The sequence below is a fragment of the Monodelphis domestica genome, chromosome 1 (genome assembly GCF_027887165.1).
Source record: "Monodelphis domestica isolate mMonDom1 chromosome 1, mMonDom1.pri, whole genome shotgun sequence".
In the NCBI taxonomy this organism is placed as follows: domain Eukaryota; kingdom Metazoa; phylum Chordata; class Mammalia; order Didelphimorphia; family Didelphidae; genus Monodelphis; species Monodelphis domestica.
In genome coordinates, this window is record NC_077227.1 from 256,582,814 (window position 1) to 256,607,386 (window position 24,573).

General features: G+C 43.3%; 1 protein-coding gene across 1 annotated transcript in view; it reads left to right on the forward strand.

The window, feature by feature from the left end:
• The window catches only part of LTBP2 (latent transforming growth factor beta binding protein 2), a 190,793-nt gene that overhangs the window by 17,467 nt on the left and 148,753 nt on the right, over positions 1 to 24,573 (forward strand). Inside the window, exon 3 of the mRNA XM_007472818.2 lies at positions 13,763 to 14,006. Within this exon, the coding sequence (XP_007472880.2) occupies positions 13,763 to 14,006 (244 nt within the window). The remainder of the gene's footprint in view (positions 1 to 13,762; positions 14,007 to 24,573) is intronic.

Below are 24,573 nucleotides of genomic sequence, written 5' to 3' on the forward strand. Positions count from 1 at the left end.
TGCCTTGAAATATAGGGCTCTTGGATCCCATGCCTTGTCAGCTGGCTCTCTAGATTCCCCATGTCCCATTGCTGTTTCTTTCTCCCCACCCCATCTCCTCCCAACTGCCCTTTTGGGTTAGAAGGAGACTCCCTTTGCCTGGGAATGTTAATGATTCCTTCATGTCGGTTTCACACATGTGGGGTGACTCCCAAGGGTGTGTGTTAGGAGCTGGGTATAAAATTCCCCCTTCTAAAATGGGATCCATATCTCCTCTCTTACCCCCCCCCCCCCCAATTTTAAACACAATGGAACAGTGAGCTTGGAACCTGGCCCTTTCCAAGTACCTGACTAATAAGACCGATTCAGAGAAGATGGAGACAATTTAGTACTTACCAAAGCTATCCACAGCCAACTTCTCTCCATGAAGAGTGTCTTTTTTAAAGACTGAAGTCACTGACATATCAATCTCTCCTTCTCTCTTCCTATCTGTGTATCCACCTACCTTGGCTTTTGTCCCTATGCCCCCCAACTATCATTTCTCCACTGCAGGTGTAGATGATGACATTCTAGATCTTTCCTTGACCCCCATGGTGTCTCTCAAACTGGACCTCTGTCTCCTCTGGGTCTTTGGATCTGTCTTTCTCTCTGTGACTTTGCCAGTTCTGAAGGGAGATTTATGTGTTTGTGTGCTTGTAGAGACAGCTGCTGTTGAGCCTGCTGCCTGTGGCTCTGAGGTGGGGAAAGACTGAACAGGGTTATGGGTGGATTGGGATGGAGGTGGAAGGAGGGTGGGCAATGTGCTGTTTATAGCTGTTGCTTTTGGAAGGATTTGCAGGCTTCACAAGGGTCGTTGTCCCCTCCCCTATACTGGGGTGTTCTTGTGCCTGTTAGTGGAGGGAATATAGAGAACTTCCCTGGGAATTGTTTGGGTTTGGGGAGCTAAACTGGGAGAGTTTGGGGGAAAGCAGCAGACAGATCCTGCTCTGCAACATGTTGGGAGGGATCTTGGTCCAGTACTCTCAAAACTGATGCAGTATTCCCAAGAGATGTCTGGATATTTGGTAACTGAAGAGCCCAGTTTAATGAGGTTCAAGTTATTGTGAGGGGGAAACCTCTTGCGTCCTCAAGTCCAGTTTGTCCTTTTGGGAACACCCGTCTATCTACCCAGCTAAGTAAGAGGCAGCCTTCAAAAATATAGAGCTAGTCTCTCTTCTCTATACGAGAGTAGGAAATACCTGGTTTCAAGTTCTGCCTCTGACATATTGTGACTGTATGACCCTAGGCAATTCATTAAACTTCTCAATTCTCTAGACAACTCTCTAAGACTAAAAGTTGGAGAAAAGATGGCAACTTGCTTTGGTATGGTCCCCATACCAATGAAATCGCAGGTCTAGTTCAAATCTGGCCTCCAACACTTATTGGCTGTGTAGCCCTGGGCAAGACACTTTTGGCCTCAGTGTCTTCATCTGGAAAATGATCTGGAGAAAGAAATGACAAACCATTCTAAGTATCTTTGTCAGGAAAATCCCAGGGGGCAGCTGGGTGGCTCAGTGGATTGAGAGTCAGGCCTATAGACGGGAGGTCCTAGGTTCAAATCTGACCTCAGACACTTCCCAGCTGTGTGACCCTGGGCTAGTCATTTAACCCCAGTTGCCTTGCCCTTCCTGTTCTTCTGACTTGGAGCCAATATCTAGTATACATTCTAAGACAGGGTAAGGGTTAAAAAAAAAAGGAAAATCCCAAATGGGGTCATAAAGAGTGAGCTAGGACTGAAAAACAAACAGCAACAACCCCTTTCCTCATCTCATATCTACTTGGAAGAGTATTCCATGGGAACACTTCTGGAAGGAGATGCTGAAATGGTGGTTGTGGGTGGGAGTGGAGTGGGGGGTTGTAGATTTAGAGTTGGAAGAGGCCTCAGAAACCATTAAGACTAACCTTCTCTCACTTTACTGATGAGGAAACTGAGGCCAGGGTCATTAAATGAGCTGCTCAAGGCCACAATGTAAGTAAGCAACAGGGGCACACAATTTGGAGCCAAGCGCTCTGGTTCCAGAGCTGAAGTCTGCCTAGGAATAGCTTTGGAGTCTATAGGACTATAGATAAGAAATAGCTGTTTCTCTGTCTCTCTCTGCCTGCCTGTCTCTGTCTGTCTGTCTGTCTCTGTCTCTGCCTCTCTTTCTCTCTGTCTCTCTCTCTGTCTCTCCCTCCCTCTCTCTCTGCCTGTCTGCCTGTCTCTCTGAACACATAAATATATACTATACTTAGACATTTTATGAGGGTAGAACAGAGGGATGGTGGGGAGATGGCTTAAAGGGGTAAGCATTTCCTCTGGTAGGGACAAGGCCAGGAAAGGAAGTGTGGTCCTGGACCTTAGATCCAAAGTGAGCGGGAGATGTGGCATGTTGGTACCCTCCTCCTCCAAGGACTTTGTTAGTCCTTGAAATTTGACTATGTAGATATATCTTTCCTTTCTTACCTCCCATGTCAGTTACTTGTTAGGGTCAAGGCTTTGGGCTACTTATCTTGGCTTACATTGCATTTCCCCTTTCTGGGCTAGCAGGTTTGACTATCCCTAGGTACCTGAGCTCTGTGGGATTTAGGAAACTGGACCAGGAGGCAGTAAGGTGACTCAGTGGATAGACCATTGAGCCTGGAGTTGGGAAGTCCTGAGTTCAAACCTAGCCTCAGATACTTCCTAGCTATGTGACCCTGGGCAAGTCACTTAATCTCTGATTGCCTGAAAAAAGGATCCAATGGAGAAGGAAATGGCAAACTATTCCAGCATCCTGGCCAAGAAAACCTATGGGAAGTTCTGGTTCATGGGGTCACAAAGAGTCGAACATGACTGAATAACAAGGATTAGTTCATAGGATTTTAGATTTAGACATTTTAGAAACCATCTAATCCAATCCTCTCATTGTACAGATGAAGGAACTGAGGCCCAGAATCGTAAGCAACTTGCCAAAGGTCACATAAATAGCAGGCAGCAGAGTCAGAATTGAAACTCAGACCCTCTGACTTCAAATCTGGCTTTCTTCCTCCTGTACCAGGCTGCCTTCAAATTGACTGTGTGACTTCATCTTTCTTCCTTTGACCCTTCCACCTGAGCAAGGGCCTGGTAGCCCTCAGCCATTTTGTCCTCTCTGCCCTTAATAACCTTCTTGAGGGAGATATGATAGGATGGAGGATGGCTCTGGTGATGAATCCTAAAACCCAATCCTTTCCCACATCTTTGAGGTTACTTAGGACATGGAGGTTCTATGGAGCACAGTGGAAATCAGAAGACAAGGGTTCAAATTCTGTCTCTTGTGCATCTTTTATGTGTGATTTTGGGCAAGTCAATTAGAGTCCCTGGGCCTCAGTTTCCTCATCCGTAAAATGAAGAAGTTGGATTAAATGGCCTCTAAGATCCCTTCTAGTTCTAGATCTTTGATCCTTTGACTGAAGAAGAAGATAGGTAGGTAAGATTTGCTGCTCTACTTCTATAGAAGAGACATAATCTGGGCCCCCTTTGCATTGGGGGCTTACCTATGAGGGTGCCTCTGAGAACAGAGATTTGGATTAGAAGCAGCCTCCAAAGTGTTCCCATCTGTGGGAATGGACTGCTCCCTGCCTGCCCCAAGGCCTCCCAGCCGGCTACAACATTTGTTAATGCAATTACTCTCCTGCAGTGGAGTCCATGTTCAGGAGCAGGGGGCCAAGGTCTGACTCACACCCTCCCCTTCCTTCCCTCCTCCGGCCGCCAAACGGTAGAGACCGAGTCAGCCTGCCAGACCGAGTCTGCAAAGAGCTTGCAGGGCCAGGAACGGCATCTTTCTCTCATTAGAGGCTTTTATGTGAACACAACTGCTATTTTGGAGCCGGGCTCTTGGCTAGCCCCGAGCTCTGGAACACTGTTTCCAGTCCTTCCCAAGGTGCTGCCCTCTTTATAGTGGTGGGAGTTGGGGGTGGTGTCCCTGCAGCCAGATTGTGGCTCTCTCCCCCAAACCCATAGCTGTACTATATACTGGCTAGCTCCTTCAAGATGGAAGCCCAAAGAAGATTGGGGGTGAGGCAGGATTCATGGTATGCTCCATTTCTGTGTGCATGTGGGAGGAGAATGAAATAGGGACACAGTTGGAAGGAAATTCAGCATCGATGTAGTCCCCTCACCTCATTTTACACATGAAGAACGGAGACCTATGAAGGTGAAGTGACTTGTCCAAGGTCTGCCTTCAGGGAATTCTCACATAGCATCACAGATTTAGAAGCAGGAGGAACATTAGAGATCCTTTAGTCAAACCCTTTCATTTTAAAGATTCAGAAATTGGGGCTCCAAGAAGTTAGGTGACTTTCTCAAGGACATACGAATGAGTAAATGGCAGGGCTGAGATTTCAACCCAGGTCCTCTGACTGTAAATTTAACTCTCTTTTGACTGTACCATGGGAGTCTTCCAATAGCAAACAAAGGATGACTTGGGTGAGGGTCCCCAGGGAGTTTCTTGGAAATGAATATGAGACTGGTTCCATATCACCAAACATAACATGGCTGAGGAAAGAATCAACAGATGTAATGGGAGAATATTGCCATCTGATCTGAAAGGATAGCTGGAGGTTGGAGTGGGTGCAAGGCTCTGGATAGAGTAGTGAGGTTTGGGTCCTGTCATAGATGAGTGAATCCTTGGTGTTTCAAAAGGAGCTCAAGGCTTCAGTACCAACCTTCACAACATTAGGACCATTGTCTGGAAATGTGGTGACTTAGGGTAGTGTGCTGCAGAAAGAGAACCAGAACAAGAGAAGCTATTAAAAATCCAAGTTTCATGCCTCAGGCAAGAACCCTAAAAAAGCTACCTCGCTGTCAACACTGTCCTGAGTTTATGCCTCTGTCCCCACATCCTCCCAACCAGAAAATTGAGATCTTATCTCTGAAACCATCTTGGGACTCTGAAAGGCCAACTTTGGCCTTATTTTACCCAATCCCCATAGCATTTTCCAGATCTCTTTGTGCTCTCCTTCCCTCTTCCAGCTCCCATTTATGTATTGTCTTCCTTATTAGAATGTAAGGGGGACAGCTGGGTAGCTCAGTGGATGGAGAGCCAGGCCTGCAGATGGGAGGTCCTAGGTTAAAATCTGGCCTCAGACATTTCCCAGCTGTGTGACCTCAGGCAAGTCACATAACCCCCATTGCCTAGCCCTTACCACTCTTCTGCCTTGGAACCCATACACAGTATTAATTCCAAGATGGAAGGTAAGGGTTTAAAAGAAAAAAAAGAATGTAAGCTTCTTGAGGGCAGCAACTACCTTGTTTAACTGTATTTGTAGACCTAGCACTTAGTATATTGCCTGAAACATAGCAAACTTGATAAATGTGCTTTCTTCTTTCCTTCCTTCCTTCCTTCCTTCCTTCCTTCCTTCCTTCCTTCCTTCCTTCCTTCCTTCCTTCCTTCCTTCCTTCCTTCCTTCCTTCCTTCTTTCCTTCCTTTCTCTCTCTCTGTTTCTTCCTTTTACCTATCACGTATCTATAGTTTGTCATATATCTCCCATCATCAGCATCTCTCTCTCATGTATCTGTGTATCTATCATCTTTCTGAAGGAAAAGGAAAATGAGAAGAAGGAAGCTCAAGAAAGTGGATGTGAATCAAAATAGGATTGCAGAACTGTTTTCAAACATCTTTCTCCTGGGGCTAGGGGACTGTCAGTTTTTGTGTCTTGAAAGCAAACCTCTCTTCCCCTCATCTCTAAAGTCTCTTCCAAGGTTCCAGTTTTAAATCTATGATCCTATGAGATCCTCTTCTGCCTTCCTCCCATCATAGATTTCCCATCCTCCTCTCTTGAACTGATAGCCTGGTGTCCTATCTAGGTGAGGAAAAGGGGTCTTGAAAGTTGTCTCCCCATCTTATTTGCTCCAGAGGCACTTGAGGGAATTATGGGAGAAGCTTTTCCCTGGTGAGAAGCTGCTTCCAAATCTCTCTGGGCCAGTGGGTTTTGAGTTTGGGCTCTTCCCAAAGGTAAAGGTTTTCTGTGGAAAGTCTGAGTAAAATCACATTCATCTGCTTTAGAGTTATATAAAGAAGAGATTGGGGAAAGTTATTATATTCTGCTTTAAACACAATTTCAGGGGCTTTATTTCTTCCCCCTCTGGTTGTGCAGCTGATTCCAAAGCACTGAACTTGCAAGGCTAAAACTTCCCTCATTTTCAGCTTGCGTCAAGGAAGAGTACCCAGGGGGAGGGAAGGGAGTGATGGAGAAAGAGAGTATTCAGAAATAACTCAAGTTATGAATGGTTGGAGACTAAAATTTGCACGTGGGCAGATGGAGGTTATGCCAGGGCTCCACTTTTTGAATGCCTTGCAATTTCCCATGCTGGTCTGGGGAATCTCGTTCCATGTTGCCTTTTGGCAGAGAGAGCAATGAATGGGAATTCTACTTGGTGAAAACCAACCCTTCTCCACCCCCCCCCCAAAAAAAAACCAAACCCATATCCTTCTGGTGGCTAGATATGAGACCTACAGAAATTCTGATATTTTCATTATTCATGACCTTTAGTCAAGCTAAGATGGTATAGTGGATAGAACTCTAGAATCTAGAGCCAGGAAGACCTGAGTTCATATTCTGCCTCAGATATTTACTAGCTCTGTGACCCTGGCAAGTCATTTTACCAGTGTCTATCTCATTTTCCTCATCTACAAAATGGTTATTATTAGAACCAACCTCCCAGGGTTGTTATTAAAGATAAAATTGGTAAAGTGCTTTGTAAATTTTAAATTGCTATATAAATTTTAGCTAGTAGTAGTAGTTAGCACATGTATCCCCACATTTCATTGTGCTCTGGGAATACGAATTAAATATGATATTGTCTTTGCTGATCATCTAGTTTCAGGAGACATGGAAATACTAAAACAGAAGAAAGCAACATAAAACAGTATGAAATTCAGATCTAGGTTGTGTAATGAAGCCAATAGAGTAGGTGCTGGTGAAGCGAGGTAATTGGCATGGGACTTGATTCTCTTCGGAGCTAAAGGTCTCATTGCTGAAGCCAAGAACAGTTTATAAACTGCCCTCTTCAAAGAAAGATGAATGTTAGGAAGGGTGACTATGAAAACTGGCCACCTGATAGTTGCTTGTCTTTTGTTTTCTTTCTTTTTTTAATCCTTACCTTCTGTCTTAGAATCAATACTGTATATGGGTTCCAAGTTAGAAGAACAGTAATGGCTAGGCAATAAGGGTTAAGGGACTTGCCCAGAATCACACAACTAGGGAGTGTCTGAGGTCAAATTTGAACCCAGGACCTCTCATCTCTAGACCTGACTCTCAGTCCACTGAGCTACCTAGCTGCCCTTTTGTCTTTTGCTTTTAAAGAGAACTAATGACATCATGGGGTGAGGTCTTGACTTTCATGCGAATTGGATTTAAATGAGGCAGAGCTGTACAAAGTCACCAGTCTCATTCTCTCCTCCAGTCATCCAGTCCAGTGGCAAGGCAAAAGTCCGGATGGCTGGTGATGTCTTGGGATGTAGGGGATACCTTTGGTTCTACAATGTCTGACCAAGCTCTAAGCACTCCATAGCACCTGCTTTAGCCATCTTCGTGGCTGCTGGAACAAATAGTTCTCATCTGCCCATTCCACTGGGGACAGTCTTGGGATAGGCCAACTCCCAACTTACCAAGGGGTTGTGAGGCGCCTTGACCTGGGTTTAGCCCACCTGCCAAGATGGTTTTACTGGAATGTAGCCATTGTGCATGCTACAACTTCTTGGAGCCTGGAGCACTGAGGGAAGAAGAAGAGGAAGAGGTTTGTCTCTGAGGCACATCTTTCATACCACTTGGACTAATTGGAGTCTCCAATGGTTGGCAGTTTTCACAGTGTAGGACAGGAGGTAGTAAATACTCCATTGGTCTTAAAAGTGAGCAACAGATAGGTCAGTTAGATTTGGGAGATAGAATCCCTGGGAAAGAGCTGTTGAATGAAGTGTTTGGGGAAACATTTTGGGTTAGGAATCTCTAAAATGGCTTGCTTATCTAGGTTTTCTGCAGAATAGAAGGCAGGGGCTCTCAAAGGATGGGGGTGAGAGTGAGGAAGGTGATCTGAGCTTATGATCTGGAGATGTATTTCTCTTGGGGACCTGGTGGTGAATGCTGCTCTTTTCTGGATCTCCTTCTAACTTGGCCCTTGGACTCTGTGTGGCCTCAGATCTACCATCCATTTAGAACTAGAAGACAATACCTGTGCTAAACTCTTTAATTTTATTGAAAAAGAAACTGAGGCCCAGAAAGAATAAGTAACTTCCTCTAGATCACACGTATTATCAGCAATATACAAGGAGGACACTATGATAGGTGCTTGGAATACTGAGTGGCATATATAGGATCTCTATGGACTTACAATCTAATGGAAAGTAGAAGATAAATTCATAAAGTGATCAATGACAAGACAACATATGCCCAGTCCTAACTGAGCATTTAGAGTAGCAGTTCTCAGCCTCTCAATTTGTAGCAATGAGAATACATAATGCATATCAGGTATTTACGTTCCAAATCATAACTGTAGCAAAATTACAGTTTGAAGTAGCCACCAAAATAATTTTTTGGTTTGGGGTCACTGCAACATGAGGCACTGTATTGTGGGGTCACAGCATTAGAAAGGTTGAGAACCACCAATTTAGAGGGAAGTGATATTGTTCCGAGCCAAAGTGGTCAGAGAAAATTTCATGGCAAAAGTGAGAACTGAGCTGGACCTTGAAACAAGATTTAGGTAAATAATGAAGAGTGAAGGCAGGGAAAGCAACATGAGCAAAGGCCAGCAAGTGAAAAGGCACAGAATATATTTGGGAAACAATGAGTAAATTGGTTTGGCAGGATTGGAGGGCTTAATGGAGCATATTGTCTGGAAAGAGAGGCAGGGGCTAGATTGTAGAGGGTCTAGAATGCCAAGCAAAGGATTTGGGCTTTATTCTGCAAGTAATGAGGTGGGGTTTTTTTTGAAGATTTTTGAGTACAAAATAGTACCTTGAGAAAATTAATCTCATATCAAGACATAGGATGGGTTGGAAGAAAAAGAGGGTCTAGAAATCTCTCTTAGAGATGTGGTTGGAGAGTTCTAGATTAAGATTTTAGAAGAGGTCAGACTTGGATGGTCCCACGGGTCATCCCAGTCTAGGAGAATGACTGCTAGTCATTATTGTTAAGATATATTTCCCTTTTAAGTTCCCTGGGAATTTGGGCTGGTTTGGGAACATTAAATGTTTTCTAGGAGGTCAAATTTAACATGTTCTTTGATTTAAACCTGAACCCTAGAACCGAGCTGGGTTAGAGGAGGCAGGGATGGGGGTGGGGTGATGTTTTTCACCCCTGTGTGCACTTCAGTATATTGGCTCCTGATCAGCTGGCAGCACACTTGGGCTTGGCAAAGTAGTGAGGGGCAGTGTTCTCATGTGATTCTGATTGGTTGATTTCTAATTAAGAACATGCAGAAGAGAGGAATTTATGGCCCCAAAGGTCTGGTGGCCACTAGAGAAAGTTCAACACAAAGAAGAGAAAATCTGACTGGTGTTTGGAGACAGAGTCTTGGCCTCGGGCCAGAAATGTAGAACCCTGGGCCCTGGATAGCCACCAGGCATCTTCAGCATTTGGTCTACTGTTTACCAGGGGACAGAGGAAATAAATATGGAAAGATGTTGGGGGATTGGATTATGGATTTTTCCATTCTTAGTTACTGGCTATCTGCCCCACCTTGGAGTCAGCAAGGACTTGATAAAACACCTAGAAGATTTCAGACGTCTTGCAGTCAATTTACGAAGAGAGCTTCGTAAAATTGAGGTCCCATAAGCTTTAGTGATTGACTCAAGGTCACATAGTTAATTAGTTAGGACTGAAATGAGACTAGAATGTTGGGTTTGGGGGTTTTGTTTACTATTAATCCAGTGCTAATAATAATAACAACAACTAACATTTATATAATGATTTAAATTTTGTAAAGCACCTTAAATTATGCTGAGATCTAGTGTTACTATTATTATTATTATTATCTCTATTTTACTGATAGAAAGTGTTCAAGGAGGTCCAGCCCCTCTGGTGTGAGGACTTGCCGAGCCCTTTCCAGGACTGCTTATTCACCTTTGGTGTCTACCTGTCTGTCACTCATTTCTCACCTCTGGCTCCAAAGAGTGGCCACACACTGTGGTAAAACTATCTAAATCAGGTTGAGGGTATCTGATGGGTCTCAAACCTATTGATGAGTTAGGAGAATGTCTACCCTGGGCATATGAAGACTTTCACCAGCGGAAAGGGTAAATGAGAACAATGTGTTCCAATGGCCATGAAAAGAGCTGATGCAGGCAATCAGGGTTAAGTGACTTTCCCAAAGTCACACAGCTAGGAAGTATCTGAAGTCAGATTTAGAACCCAGGCTCTCCCAACTCCAGGCCTGGCTGTCTATCTACTGCTCCTCCACCTTTCTTTTCTAGACTAAATATACAAAACTCCTTTCTATGTTCTTTATGGTCACACCATATTGTAATGGTGAAAATTTCACCTTTTTAAGATTGTTGTAATATCAAACAATGGCCGCCAAGGAATTTACTTATGAAATTCCTAAAATGAAACACTCAAGTCAGAATGGAGTTTATGGAGGTTTAATCACACTGGGAGTAGGGGAAGGAGAGGGAGAGAAGGAGAGAGGAGAAAAGGGAAAAGGGCTACTCAACCTCTGACCAAGGCAGAGGGAGTTTTAGGCCCAAAGGGCCCAGGTGGAAAGAATCAGTCCTTAACTCACGTGACCGATCTGAAGGAAAGCTGTCTGCAGGGGTCCTCCCTGTCCAAGCTTCTAACAGGAACTCCCGTCTCGCTCTCTCCACAGGAAGTGAGCGAATTCCAGAGGCTGTTCCCTACCTCACTTCCTGTGTCTCACAAGTGCCAATGGTTGGCTCTAGCTTGGCTTAGGACAGCCCAGGTGGGCAGTTGGTTATTTCTGATTTGTCATTGACTAGCACATGCCTGTGTAGTGTGGGTGTGCACAATTTTTGGGTGCTATACCAAGATGGAGACTTTTAAAATTCACAATATTGGCTTTTTTTTGCTGCTCCTCATACCCAACATTCCATTTTTTAGCTCCTTGATTTTGCTCTCTCTCCCTCCCTCTCTCTCTCTCTCTCTCTCTCTCTCTCTCTCTCTCTCTCTCTCTCTCTCTCTCTCTCTCTCTCTCTCTGTGGACTGAGAACCAGGTCCAGAGACAAGGGTCTCAGACACATTCTAGCTGTATGTCCCTGGGTAAGTCACTTAACCCCCATTGCCTATCCCTTACTGCTCTTCTGCCTTGGAACTAATACATAATATTGATTCTAAGACAGATGGTAAGAATTTTTTAAAAATGCAGGTATCCCTTCCATATACATCCCCAGGGTGAGGGGCACAGCACCCTTACGATCTCAAAAATCCACATAAAATTTTTTGGCCCTCCTTCATACCCGAGAAGATGGTTGAATATTTTCTTTTTCTTTTATGGGGTGTTTACAGTACCTTACTATAAAATTTGAGTTAAGGATTTCATTATAGGCTATGTAGTTTCTAAACTTTCCCAGTCATCTGCTGGCCTTCATGTGTCATCTGTGGCTTCTGTGAAACTACCCCAAAATTCCATTTAATTTCTTATGTCAACTCACCATATATTGAGAGGAAAATCCTGATGTGGAAGGGATAACTGTACTTATTAAATAATGGGGTTTGGTATTATTATGCATAATTTTCAACCTACCCCAAGGGCCTTGGAACATATTAGTTGTGTAAAATGAGATCCTACTATATTTTATGTAGATGAGCAATGTGGTGCAGTGCAGCTGAAGAGCTTGTTTTAGAGCCAAAAGGGCCTGGGTTCAAGACCTACCTCTGATTCATACCAGATATGACCTTGAGCAAATAATCTCTCAAATCCCTAAGTAAATCTCGAAGACTAAAAATTGATGAAAAAGTATTAACTTGTATGGGTACAGGGAGTTTCTTCACCTGGGAGTCTTTTGTACCAATAAAATCAGAGGGCCAGACCCCATTTCTATATATCCTTATATATGTGTCTGACAGAATGTAAGGTTTTTTTAAACCCTTACCATTGGTCTTAGAATCAATACTATGTATTGGTTCCAAGGCAGAAGAGTGGTAAGGGCTAACCAATAGGGGTCACACAGCTAGGAAGTATCTAAAGCCAAATTTGAACCCAGGATCTCCCATCTCTAGGCCTGACTCTCAATCCATTGAGCCACCCAGCTTCCCCCTAGAATGTACGCTTCTTGAGGGCAAAGACTGTTCCCCTCCCCCCTTTTTTGGTATCCTCAGAGCCTAGCAATTTCCTTGCAAATAGCAAGTGCTTAAAATTTATTGATTACTTAATTGATGTTTAGAGAAGACTTCCTAGAAAAGGAGTAATGCAAAATTTGCCTTGAATAGATGAAGAGGGCCCTTGGAAATTAGGGTCCCAGAATCATGGGATAATAGAATGTCATAATGGGAAGGGTTATCAGAAACAGTCTGGTCCTTTCCATACCTCAACAAAAAGCCTCTCTATAGTATATCTGGAAAGCGGTCATCTAGCCTTTGCTTGAAAAATTCCAATGAAGTAGAGTCCATTAACTCCCTGGACTGCTTGTTTAGCTTTTAAGTAGCCCTAACTAATCTTTATATACCCGACCTAAGTATGCCTTTAAAACAAACAAACAAAAACCCTTACCCTTCTCTCTTAGATATGAATTGCTTCTGAGACATGAGGGCAGTAAGGGCTGGGCAATTGAGGCTGAGCCACTTGCCCAATTTCACACAATTAGAAAATGTCTAAGATCTGATTTGAACTCCAGTCCTCCTTACTCCTACCCTGTCATTATACACTGAGCCACCTAGTTGCCCCCTAAATATGCCTTTTAAAAATTACTTTTTAAAGATTTTTAAATTTTACTACTATGTGCCAGGTGCTGGCATTTATAAAATTTTATTTTATTTACATATATTATTTTATTATATATTTATTATATTTGAATATTTGAAAAAATTTGCATCATTTGGATTATTATCTCAAAATGTTATCTCATTTGATCCTCACAACAACACTGGCAAGTAGGTATTATTATCCTCATTTACAGATGAACAAACTGAGGCAGGTGGCATTAAATGACTTGCCAGGGTCACACAGTTCATAAATGTCTGAAACCAGATCTAAGTTCAAGTTTTCCTGAAACTAAGTCTAGGGCTCTATCTACACTGTGCCCCCTAACTGCCTCTAGTAACCTTTTTGCAATTTATACCCATCTTGGTTGTACCCTCAGGGTCCAAGCAGGAGTCTTTTAATTCTTCTTCGGTGTGATTGGTCTTCAGATACAAGAAGAAGATAGACATTTTGTCCTCTATAAGTTTTCTCTTCTCTAGGATCAATATCCCCATTTCCTTCGATTGTTACTCCTTTGGCATCATTCCAAGGTTTGCCACCATCTTCTTTGACCACCTCTATATGTATGTTCAACAGTTTCTCAATCTCCTTTCTCAATATGGTACCCATCCCTCTAAGTCTCAGTGATATTTACGGGGCAAATATGCCTCCTTGAATTCACATCTCTAGCTCACCAATTCTGTGAAGAGGTCTTCCATGTTGACTACTTGACTTGTGATATGAAGGAGGCTCAATGATTCATGGACCCTTTTACTTTAGCTGGAAGGAAGAAGGTGTTTCTGAACCCTCAGGGCAGGTCCAAATTTACTGAGCAACTGCTAAAGAAAGTTCTACTTTTCTTTTCTTACCTTCTTTCTGTTTCTCTCTCCTCAGCTGTCTGCCAGCCACCATGCCAAAACAAGGGTTCCTGCAGTCGGCCCCAGCAATGTGTCTGTCGTTCTGGCTTCCGGGGCAAACGCTGTGAAGAGGTCATTCCTGAGGAGGAGTACCACCCCCAGCCTTTGTGGCCAGTGCCTCGGTCACCGGTGGGTTTGCCCAGCCCCAGCAAGAGTAGTGGACCAAGAGAGAGCCCTTCCTCAGTGGTACAGTCCCCTTTGTTGCAGAAATTACCAGTTGGGTAAGTTTTCCTTTTCTTCATTGTGGGCACAGATGCCATTCTTTCTACAACTTGTATGTTTAAGGAGATATATTTAGTTTTTGCTCCTTTGCTAGGATGCCCTTTCTCTCTGAAGCCATTGGCGGACAATCTGGGGCTTGTGACCCATAGATTAGGAGGCCTGCCTAATTGTTGGGACTTTTGGAGTCTGCCTTTCCTCATCTACCTTCTCAGGGATGTTTGATGAGCCTTTCATCCTCTAATCAGAAACAATCTTAAAATGTAAATCCACCATGAGAAGAGGTAACCCATTCATTTATGTCTTTATTAAGATGGCAGGAACAGAAACTTTGGTTTGATTGGGAAAAGGCAGAGACAGAGGCAGCAGGGCACTATGCTTCTGAAGGAGGGAACTGGGAAAGGTTCTGGGAATGGGAACAAAAGGTAGACCTAGCCATTTCACAATCTTGCAGAGGCTAGGATTTATCCCAAGTGTCCTTTCATTTCTCTCCTCTATGAGAAGTCAAGTAGAGATGATGGTGGTGGAAGGCATGTCTGTATCAGTGTGGTTAGCAGGAAGGGAGCTAAAAGCCCGAAGGGCCTGGCAAGCAGGAAGCAAAAAAAGGCAGCTTTTCCCTTCCTTCAATGTGTCCTGAGAAGTTCATAGGTGAATAAATCATGGACCCAGAGTGGTGAAGAAGCAGCTCTCCATGGAAAGCCTTTGAGCTCTTCTGACTATCCTTGTAGCCTTCCTGAGGCATATTTAACATAATTCTAAGCATAGGATCAATTATCACTAGGATATTCCATTCATTTTCCTAATGGCTGGATAAAAAACAAACAAACAAAAACCAAATTTATTCATCCTGTCTAGGTTTGGGGGGTTTGTGATTGCTATGGTGCTTGAGACATTCACTCCTGGTCTTTTGGATTTACTCTGTTCTTCCCCTAGTCACTAATGATAATTTGTTTATGGTCCAGGGACTTAGAGGCCTGGAATGACTCTGCCCAGTGAGACATAAATGTGATTTCTATCTTTCCAAGAAAAATGGAGCTATTTCTATTTGATTGGGGGTGGCTCTAGGAGACAAGAGGATCATGCTTTTTAGATACTTTATCTCACTCGAGCCTTACAAGCTCATCTTTGTTGTTGTTGAGTCCTTCAGTCATGTCTGACTCTCTTCGACCTCTTTTTGAGGAAGGAAACTGAGGCAAACAGGGTTAATTGATGTGCCCAGGGTCATAGAGCTAGTAAATGTCTTATGCTGGCTTTGAATTCAGGTCTCCCTGGGTCTGGGTCCAGCTCTCTATCTACTGTCTCAGACACTTTCTAGCTATGTGACTCTGGGTAATCACTTAACCCTGCTTGCCTCAGTTTCCTCATCTATAAAATGATCTAGAAAAGGAAATGGCAAACCACTCCAGTATCTTTGCCAAGAAAACCCCAAATAGGTCATGAAGAGTCAGACAGGACTGAAAAATGACTGAACAACAAGAAAGCTATACAGTCCTATCCCTTCATTTTACAAATGAAGAAATAGAGGCCCAGACGTGTTAATGTGGACCCAAAGTCACCTAACTAGTAAGTAGTTGAACTGGGATTTGAACTGAAGCATGTTGAATAGAGTATAGTCAGGAAGAGAGAGATATTTGGGAATTTTAATGTAATGAATAAATTAATTAATCAATTTTTAAAATAAAAAATGAGCAAAAAGAAAAACAAAACAAAACATAATCCTCTTTCCACTGTACCCTGCTGTCTGTTATATGTAATAGATGGGAGAACCGAAATTTGAACCCAAGACCTTTGACTCCTAATTCATAGTATCATACTGATGGAAACATCCAAATCTTTTACTATATAAAGGATACTAATGATTATCTCTCCAGATAAATATCAATATCACCTTTTGAGAAAGTTGTTGGAGAGATTAGATAAAATAAGAAAAATGAGGGGGCAGCTGGGTAGCTCAGTGGATTGAGAGTCAGGCCTTGAGACGGGAGGTCCTCGGTTCAAATCTGGCCTTAGCCATTTCCTAGCTGTGTGACCCTGGGCAAGTCACTTGACCCTCATTGCCAAGCCTTTACCACTCTTCTGCCTTGGAGCCAATACACAGTATTGACTCCAAGACAGAAGGTAAGGGTTTAAAAAAAAAGGGGAAAAAAAGATGAGAAAAATGAATCTGCTTGGATTTATGGGGGAAAAAACCCCAATAGATTTAAGATGAAAGGACCTGAATTCAAGTCTTGATTCTGCTATTTTGTGGCCCTGGGAAATCACTTTAAGTCTTTAAGTCTCAGTTTCCTGAAGTGCTTGGACTACATAATCTCTAAGGTTCTTTCTGGATCTAAATGCTAGGATCCTATGTGTAGAGGGTATGGATTTTAAATAGACTTTGTAAACTTGGAATAAAGAATCCATCCCAGTCCTGAAGTGGTAGCACCCCCTTCTCCTCTCTCCATGCCATTCAACTCCCAAGTTGACACTTCCTGGATGGGCTGGCATCTGTATCCTTCCGATACCATCACTGGTCTCCAGTGAGCACACTTCTGAATCAAACACTCTCCTTTTTTTTTTGTGGACTAACTGTTTAAGAATCAGCTTTACATTTTCTTTCCTTTGTATGACTTTCTCTGACAGATCTGAATTCTTGTAGTATTCTTGTCTGGGGTGTGTGCATGTGTGTGTGCATGTATATTTTCCACCCTATCAGACTCTTCACAACCCCATTTGGGGTTTTTGTGGCAAAGATTCTAGAGTGATATATTCACACACATAATGTGTAAATACATATACACATGCATGCACACACATATTAAAATATGTGTATATATCACATAAATATGCATGTGTTTGCATATACATGTGAATCACATATGTGTGTGTGCACATCTACATAAATATGTATGGATACTGCCCTCAAATTATGAGTGACTTATGGAGATCTGCTGTTTCCCCTACTGTACTATAAATTCCTTGGGGCAACTTTGTGGTTGACTTATTGGTATCCTCCATGATGCTTTGCTCATATCACACAGTCTGGGCTGATGTTGCTCTGGACCATTTAGCATCTGCTCTCTGCTCCTTACCCAAGACTGAGGGCTGTCCTAGGTGCTGAAAGACAGACAGACAGACAGACAGACAGACAGACAGACAAGTTGAGCATTAGTTGGGCAGGGGGTATACAAATACAAATAATCGAGGTAATTCCTGTCTTCAAGGAGCTTACATGCTAAACATACAGGACAACACATAAAGTGATGTTAGAAAGCAGGTAGTCTTGGTGAGATGACCAAGAAGTGATGTGGAGGGACTGGTCCCCAGCAAGTTAAGATGAAAGCTCACATAGCAGAACCAGGGGACTTATATATGCTCTTCATGGTGCAATGGGAGGTAGAATAGTTCATTTAAAAGGAGGGTTTCAGGGGCAATTGGGCAGCTCAGTGGAGGGAGAGCCAGGCCTAGAGATGGGAGGTCCTGGATTCAAATTTGACCTTAGACACTTCCTAGCTGTGTGACCCTGGGCAAGGCACTTGACCCTTATTGCCTAGCCCTTAACTGCTCTTCTGCCTTAGAACCAAGCCACAATTTTATTTTAAGACAGAAGGTAAGGGTTAAAAAAAAAAAGGAGGGAATCGGGGGCAATTGGGTGGCTTGGTGGATGGAGAGCCAGACCTAGAGGTGGAAGGCCCTAGGTTCAAATCTTGCCTGAGACACTTTCTAGCTGTGTGGCCCTGGGCAAGTCATGTAATCCCCATTGCCTAGCACTTACCACTCTTCTGCCTTGGAACCAATACATAGTATTGATTCTAAGGTGGAAGTTAAGGATTTTCAAAAAAATAAAAAATAAATAAAAGAAGGGTCTCAGAGAGGAAGGTGGGGAACAAAAGGGGCTGAGAGATAATTAGGTGGCTTGGTGGATTGAGAACCAAAACTAGAGATGGGAGGTCCTGGGTTAAAATCAGGCCTCAGACACTTCCTAGTTGTGTGCCCTGGGCAAGTTACTTACCCAGCCATTGCCTGGCCCTTACTGCTCTTCTGCCTTGGAACCAATACTTAGTTTTAATTCTAATAGAGGAAGGGGAAAGGGTTTAAAGGAGGGGCAAAGAGGGGATGTAAGGAAACTATTCAATGGAAAGTTGCAAAATCCCCAATTTAAAGTTCCTATTTTGTTCAAGGAGCCAACCAGGAACACTATGTCACTCTTCATCTTCCCTGCCTAATGCCCCCTACTCTTTTTCCTGAGATGCCCCCAGCTTTCAAAGGAGGGAACCATTTACCCTCCAGGTTTCATAGACACATGGCTACTGTGATATTCTTAATGACTTTCAGGCTCTGGGCTTATGTTGTGTCAAACTGCACTGGACCCTTGGTGCCATGAAATCTGGGCAAGTCCAACCAAGCCCCGTCAGCTGTGTTTTGCTTTGGGAGGCCAAATCCCATTTGCCTGGTAGTGTCAGACATTTCCTGTGAGCTTGGCCAGGTTTCTCCAAGCAGCGGCTGGCCTTTCTCTTGATAACAGCTGGGAAAGGGATGAGGCCCTTTGTGTCCAGAGAAGGAGGTAGTAGAGAGGGCATCCTAGGCGTGTGGGGAAAGAAAAAAGTGAGACCAAGAGAGGACTTGAAATTCAGCCATCTCCAAAGATTCAGCTCCAAAATGGGGCTAGACAAAAGGCCAAGGAGAACCCTGGGAGAGAGAGAAGAAAGCTATTTGTGAAGAATGGAGGGAGAGTGTGGGTGCGGTAGGCAGGATGCTCTGCAAAGGGCCAAATGTGGACTGATGCTGTCCAGCTGTTTCCCAGGCTGGCTGCAGAAGGCTCAAGTTTCCTTCTGAGCCCAAAGCCAAAGCTCTTCCCCTAATGCAAGGGAGCAGGAGATGAAAAGAGGGAGGCAGAGACAAAGACCATAGCACCTGAAAAATGGTAGCTGGACAGCTGTAGCCTATGAAAGAGGATCTGGGAGCTGGATCATTTGAATTGAACTTTGAGCTGGAAAGGTTAAAAGAACTCAGAAAATATCCAGTCCTTAAAAAACACTAGACTGCTCACTGTAGGCACAAAATAAGAGATGGAGAAGGAGTGGAATGAAGAGAAGATTGAGTGCCAGTCCCTTAGTAGTGACTCAGGAAAATATTTGAGCATCAGGGCAGGTCTGAAGGAAGAATAGCCTGGTACTTGCCTTGGCTGCCTTGGGGCAAAGATCCTCCCCCACCAAACTCTTCTAGTCAATGGCTGTGGGGAAGGGGAAAGAGACTCCAGGGGAAATACTGCATCCTTTTCTTGAGATGGGAATTCCCTGGCAGAGTGTGCGATAGCACTCAGCTTGTCCAAGGGAAAATGAGTGGCTTGATTCCAGGTGCTCTGGGTGAGGTCAGGTATCTTAGGACAGAAAGACAAGGGCAAAGAGGTCTCTTGTGTTGCATGCAACTAGGTGTCCCAAGGGATAGAGTTCCAAGCCTATAGTAGGAAACCTGGGTTCAAATAAGGCCCTAGACATTACCAAATGTGGGGCCCTGGACAAATCACTTAGCTTCTATCTGCTTCAGTTTCTTCATCAATAAAAGAGAAATAATAAAAGCACCTACCTTGAATGGTTATTGAGAAGAGAAAATCACATAATATTAGTAAAACACTTAACTCAGTGCCTGGCATATAGTAGGCATTGTGTGAATGCTAGATATTATTATTATCCTGGTGGAGGATATTAAGAAGAGAAACTAGGGGGCAGCTGGGTAGCTCAGTGGATTGAGAACCAGGCCTAGAGATGGGAGGTCCTGGGTTCAAATCTGACCTCAGACACTTCCTAGCTGAGGTGACCTGGGGCAGGTCACTTAACCCATATTGCCTAGCCCTTATTACTCTTCTACCTTGGAACCAATACACGTATTGATTCTTGGATGGAAAGCAAAGGTTTAAAAGAAAAAAAAGAGGAACTAGAACCCAGGACAACAGATTTAGATCTGGAAGGGATCCAAGAAGCCATCTAATTCAGTATCTTCACTTTAGAGATGAGAAAATTAAAGCCTAGAGAGGGTGATTTGACTTCCCTAAATAAGTGGTAGGACCAGGATCCAAATCCAAGTCTTCTGACTTCAAATTCAGCTTTCCTTCCACTTTCCAGTGATGGCTTCTATAGTTTATTATAGATCTAAATCTATAATCCTAAACTTGGGCCAGTAAATTGGATTATTTTGAAAAGGTAAGTTAGCTATGGCTTTGAGCCTCTATGGCTTTGAGCCCAGGAACAGTGGCCGCAGTGGCTAGAGAGGACAGTTCTGCTGATTAATAGTAAATGACAATGAGTCTCTGGGTCCCCGCCTAGTATGGGGTTAGGGATCAGAGGACTTTTGTATGTTGAGACCATTGTATCCTGGGCTTCCTTCTTCCCTTCCTCCTCTTTTCTCTTCTCCCTCTCACTTTAGCCCAGATCAGCGGAGAGCATCTGAATTTGAGAGTAGAAAGAGAAGGAAGAAGGTGGCAGGAAAGTTTCTATTGGTGTAGCATTTAATGTCCATTTTTGTTGTTGTTCTTTCATTCGTTTCAATTGTGTCTGACTCTTTGTGGCCCCGTTTGGGTTTTCTTGGCAAAGGTTCTGGAGTGGCTTATCATTTCCTTATCCAGCTCATTTGACAGATGAAGAACTGAGGCAAAAGCAGTAAAGCAATCTAAAAACCCTCAATGTACATATTATGGCATCTAGATCAAGTGAGATAATATTTGTAAAACTTTTTGCAAACCTTAGAGTTCCTTACAAATGCTCGCTATAATTACCTTCTTCTTCCTCCTCATTATCATTATTGTTATTATGATGAGGAGGACAAGATTCATGATTGTGTGTGATTACATGATGATAATGATGATGTGCATGTGTGGACCCCACAGAGAGAGAATAATCAGGATTCCACACCACTTAAAAAAATTAAACTCTTAATTTCTGCCTTAGTAGCTCTCTAAGATGATGGGCAAGGGCTAGGCAATGGGGATTAAGTGACTTGCCCAGAATCATTCAACTTGAAAGTATCTGAGGTCAGATTTGAACCCAGGTTCTTCTGACTCCAGGCCTGGCACTCTATCTTCTGTACCATTGTCTGGTTGCCCCTATACCACCCCTTTTTAACATCACGACTTCCTTTGCTTAAAGCGGGAACACAGCTGTATCACTATACCCCTATCCTTCCATCTCCAGTGGTACCCTGTAAAAGGGTAACATTGACACCTTTAGATATATTTTAAGGCAAAAGGCCAACCTACCCTATCTGGGGTGAGCCTGAAGGCATTCCAGTAAGAGGTTCTGAGAAGAAGCTCTTTTGAGGCAGTCCTGAGAACCTTGACTGAGCAGCCCAGGGAAAAGAGGAAGGAATACAAGACAGATATCCCAACAGAGAGCCAGCAGACAAAGTGCGTGTGAGCATGCGTGCACGTGCTCATGCGCACGTGCACACACACACACACACACACTGCACATGGATGGGCAGTTTCCTTAAACCAGAAGGAGAAATAGGATCTCTCAGAGCCTCACTGATTTGGAACAACTTCAGAGGAGAAAAGATTTCCAATGTGGTGGGAAGAGGGTCAAACCATGAAGAAGGCAATGGTTTCCATTCTTGTAAATAACAGGAGATTTTCCCACAAGATCAAGGAAAACCCCCAAATCCCTCTTCCTCCCCCAGTAGTCACTACTCCTGAAATAGAAAACAGGCAACAATGAGAAAAAGGGAGAGAGACAGCCTGGCTCAGTGAATTCAGTTGGGTCATATGTATCCCTTCTGCTGCCAGATAACTGGGTGAGGGGGCAGAGGGAAAGAAGAGGGACTATGCCACCACCACCACCCCCAGCCTTATGCAGGGCTGCTTTTGATTCTGTTCCATGAAGATACGGGCACTGGCGATTGAGGTTGGCTTAGTGAGAAGACAGAGCTTGAACAAGTTGACAGTGTAGGGAAATCAGTCCGATGAAATATGTTCTTATTTATGGAAGGAGTTCCTCTGGGTCTGATCTGAAGGAGGAGGGTCAGGTTAGTGTGAGGTAATGATGGAGATATGGCAGAAGGTGGCTGGGATGGGGGCAGCTGAGTGGCTTAGTGGATTGAGAGCCAGGTCTAAAGATGGGAGTTGCTGGGTTCAAATATGACCTCAGACACTTTATAGCTGTGTGACCCTGGGCAAGTCATTTAACCCCCATTGCCTAACCCTTACAGTTCTTCTGCCTTAGAACCAAGTCTAAGACCAAAGGTAAGGGTTTTCTTAAAAAGAGGAGCCAGACAGAGGATTTCATATTTGTTTCTGAAGATAATTGCTGTAATGATTAAAATTCCTCAGAGACTGTATATAAATTTATAATTATTTATTAGTAAAAACTAGAGAGAGAGAGATGTAGAGAAAAAGGTCACCAGGCCACTCGAACTTAAAAAAACAAAACACTTCCAAGCATGCCTGGCTCCAGCTCCCCGAGGAGGCTCAAGTGGAGTGTTAAGTACTCCAGAGAAGGGAGAGTGCTACTGCTCCAACCCCTTTCTTATAAAGCCAATGACATCACTCCTCCTGCGTCTCTAATTGGCCAGGCTTAACTTCAGTCTGGTTCCTAAAGCCTGACTTCGGGACCGGGATTTCCCGAAGTCAGGTCTCCAGGTACCCACTGCGCCCTTTAGTTACATAATACTGACTTATTAACCTTGCACGGGTAAGGATAAGGAGTTTTCAAATGGAATAAGGGGGTACACTTGTATTAAATTAAATTCACACAGTGGGAGTCATATTTGAACTCAGGCCTTCCTGCCTCTAAGCCTGGTGCTCTATCTACTGCACCACTTGCCTCCTCACTCCTTTAGTGGAAGGGAAGCATGATTCACAGACTGCTCCAAAAGACGTTCCCTTATTCCTCACCTTTGGGGTGTGTAGACAGCTTGAAAGCCTTTTTAGTTATTCTCCTGTTGGTAAAATACCACAGAGCCTTCATCATGTCCATAATGAAATTACTCATTCCAAACGGCACTAATTCTGCTGAGGGCAATGTGATTCACTGACTACTATAAAAATTAAAGGAGAAATTAATATCATGGAAAGTAAAAGAACTATTGAGCTAATAAATAAGACTAGGAGGTGGTACTTTGAAAAAACATAAAATAAAGTCCTGGTTAATCTAATAAAAAAAGAAAGAATCAAATTAACAGTATCAAAGATAAAAAAGGGTGACCTCAGCTCTAATGAAGAGGAAATTAAGGTAATTAGTAAGAACTATTTTGCCCAATTACATGGCAATAAATATGAAAATCTAGGGGAAATGGGTGAATATTTACAAAAATATAAATTGCCTAGATTAACAAAAGAGGAAATAGAATACTTAAGTACTCCCATCTCAGAAAAAGAAATTGAACAAGCCATCAAGAAATTCCTAAGAAAAATATCCCCAGGAGCAGATTGGCTAACATAACAGCAAAGGAAAGTAATGAATGCTGGAGGGGATGTGGCAAAGTAGGGACATTAATTCATTGCTGGTGGAGTTGTGAACTGATCCAACCATTCTGGAGGGCAATTTGGAACTATGCCCAAAGGGCGACAAAAGAATATCTACCCTTTGACCCAGCCATAGCACTGCTGGGTCTGTACCCCAAAGAGATAATGGACACAAAGACTTGTACAAAAATATTCATAGCTGCGCTCTTTGTGGTGGCCCAAAACTGGAAAACGAGGGGATGCCCATCAATTGGGGAATGGCTGAACAAACTGTGGTATATGTTGGTGATGGAATACTATTGTGCTAAAAGGAATAATAAAGTGGAGAAGTTCCATGGAGACTGGAACAACCTCCAGGAAGTGATGCAGAGCGAGAGGAGCAGAACCAGGACAACATTGTACACAGAGACTAATACACTGTGGTATAATCGAACGTAATGGACTTCTCCATTAGTGGCGGTGTAATGTCCCTGAACAACTTGCAGGGATCCAGGAGAAAAAAACACCATTCATAAGCAAAGGATAAACTATGGGAGTGGAAACACCGAGAAAAAGCAACTGCCTGAATACAGAGGTTGAGGGGACATGACAGAGGAGAGACTCTAAATGAACACTCTAATGCAAATACTATCAACAAAGCAATGGGTTCAAATCAAGAAAACATCTAATGCCCAGTGGACTTACGCGTCGGCTATGGGGGGTGGGGGGGGGGGGAGGAAAAGAAAATGATCTATGTCTTTAACGAATAATGCTTGGAAATGATCAAATAAAATATATTAAAAAAAAAAAAAGAAAAATATCCCCAGGGCCAGATGGATTCACAACTGAATTCTATTGATTTTGGAGTCAGAGACCTGGGTTCAAATTCTCCTTCCATGACTCTATTGCAACCTTGGGCAAGTCTCTTAAATGTCCTGGAACTCAGGTTCTTCATCTGTAAAATGAAGGGTTTGAACTCAATGGCCTGTAAAGTCTCTCAAGCTCTAAATTTATAAATTAAGGTTTTGTTTCTAGCATCTTATTGTTCAGTCACTTCAGCTGTGTCCCATTTGGGGTTTTCTTGGCAAAGATACTAGAATGGTTTGCCATTTCCTTCTCCTGCTCCTTTTACAGATGAAGAAACTAAAGCAAACAGG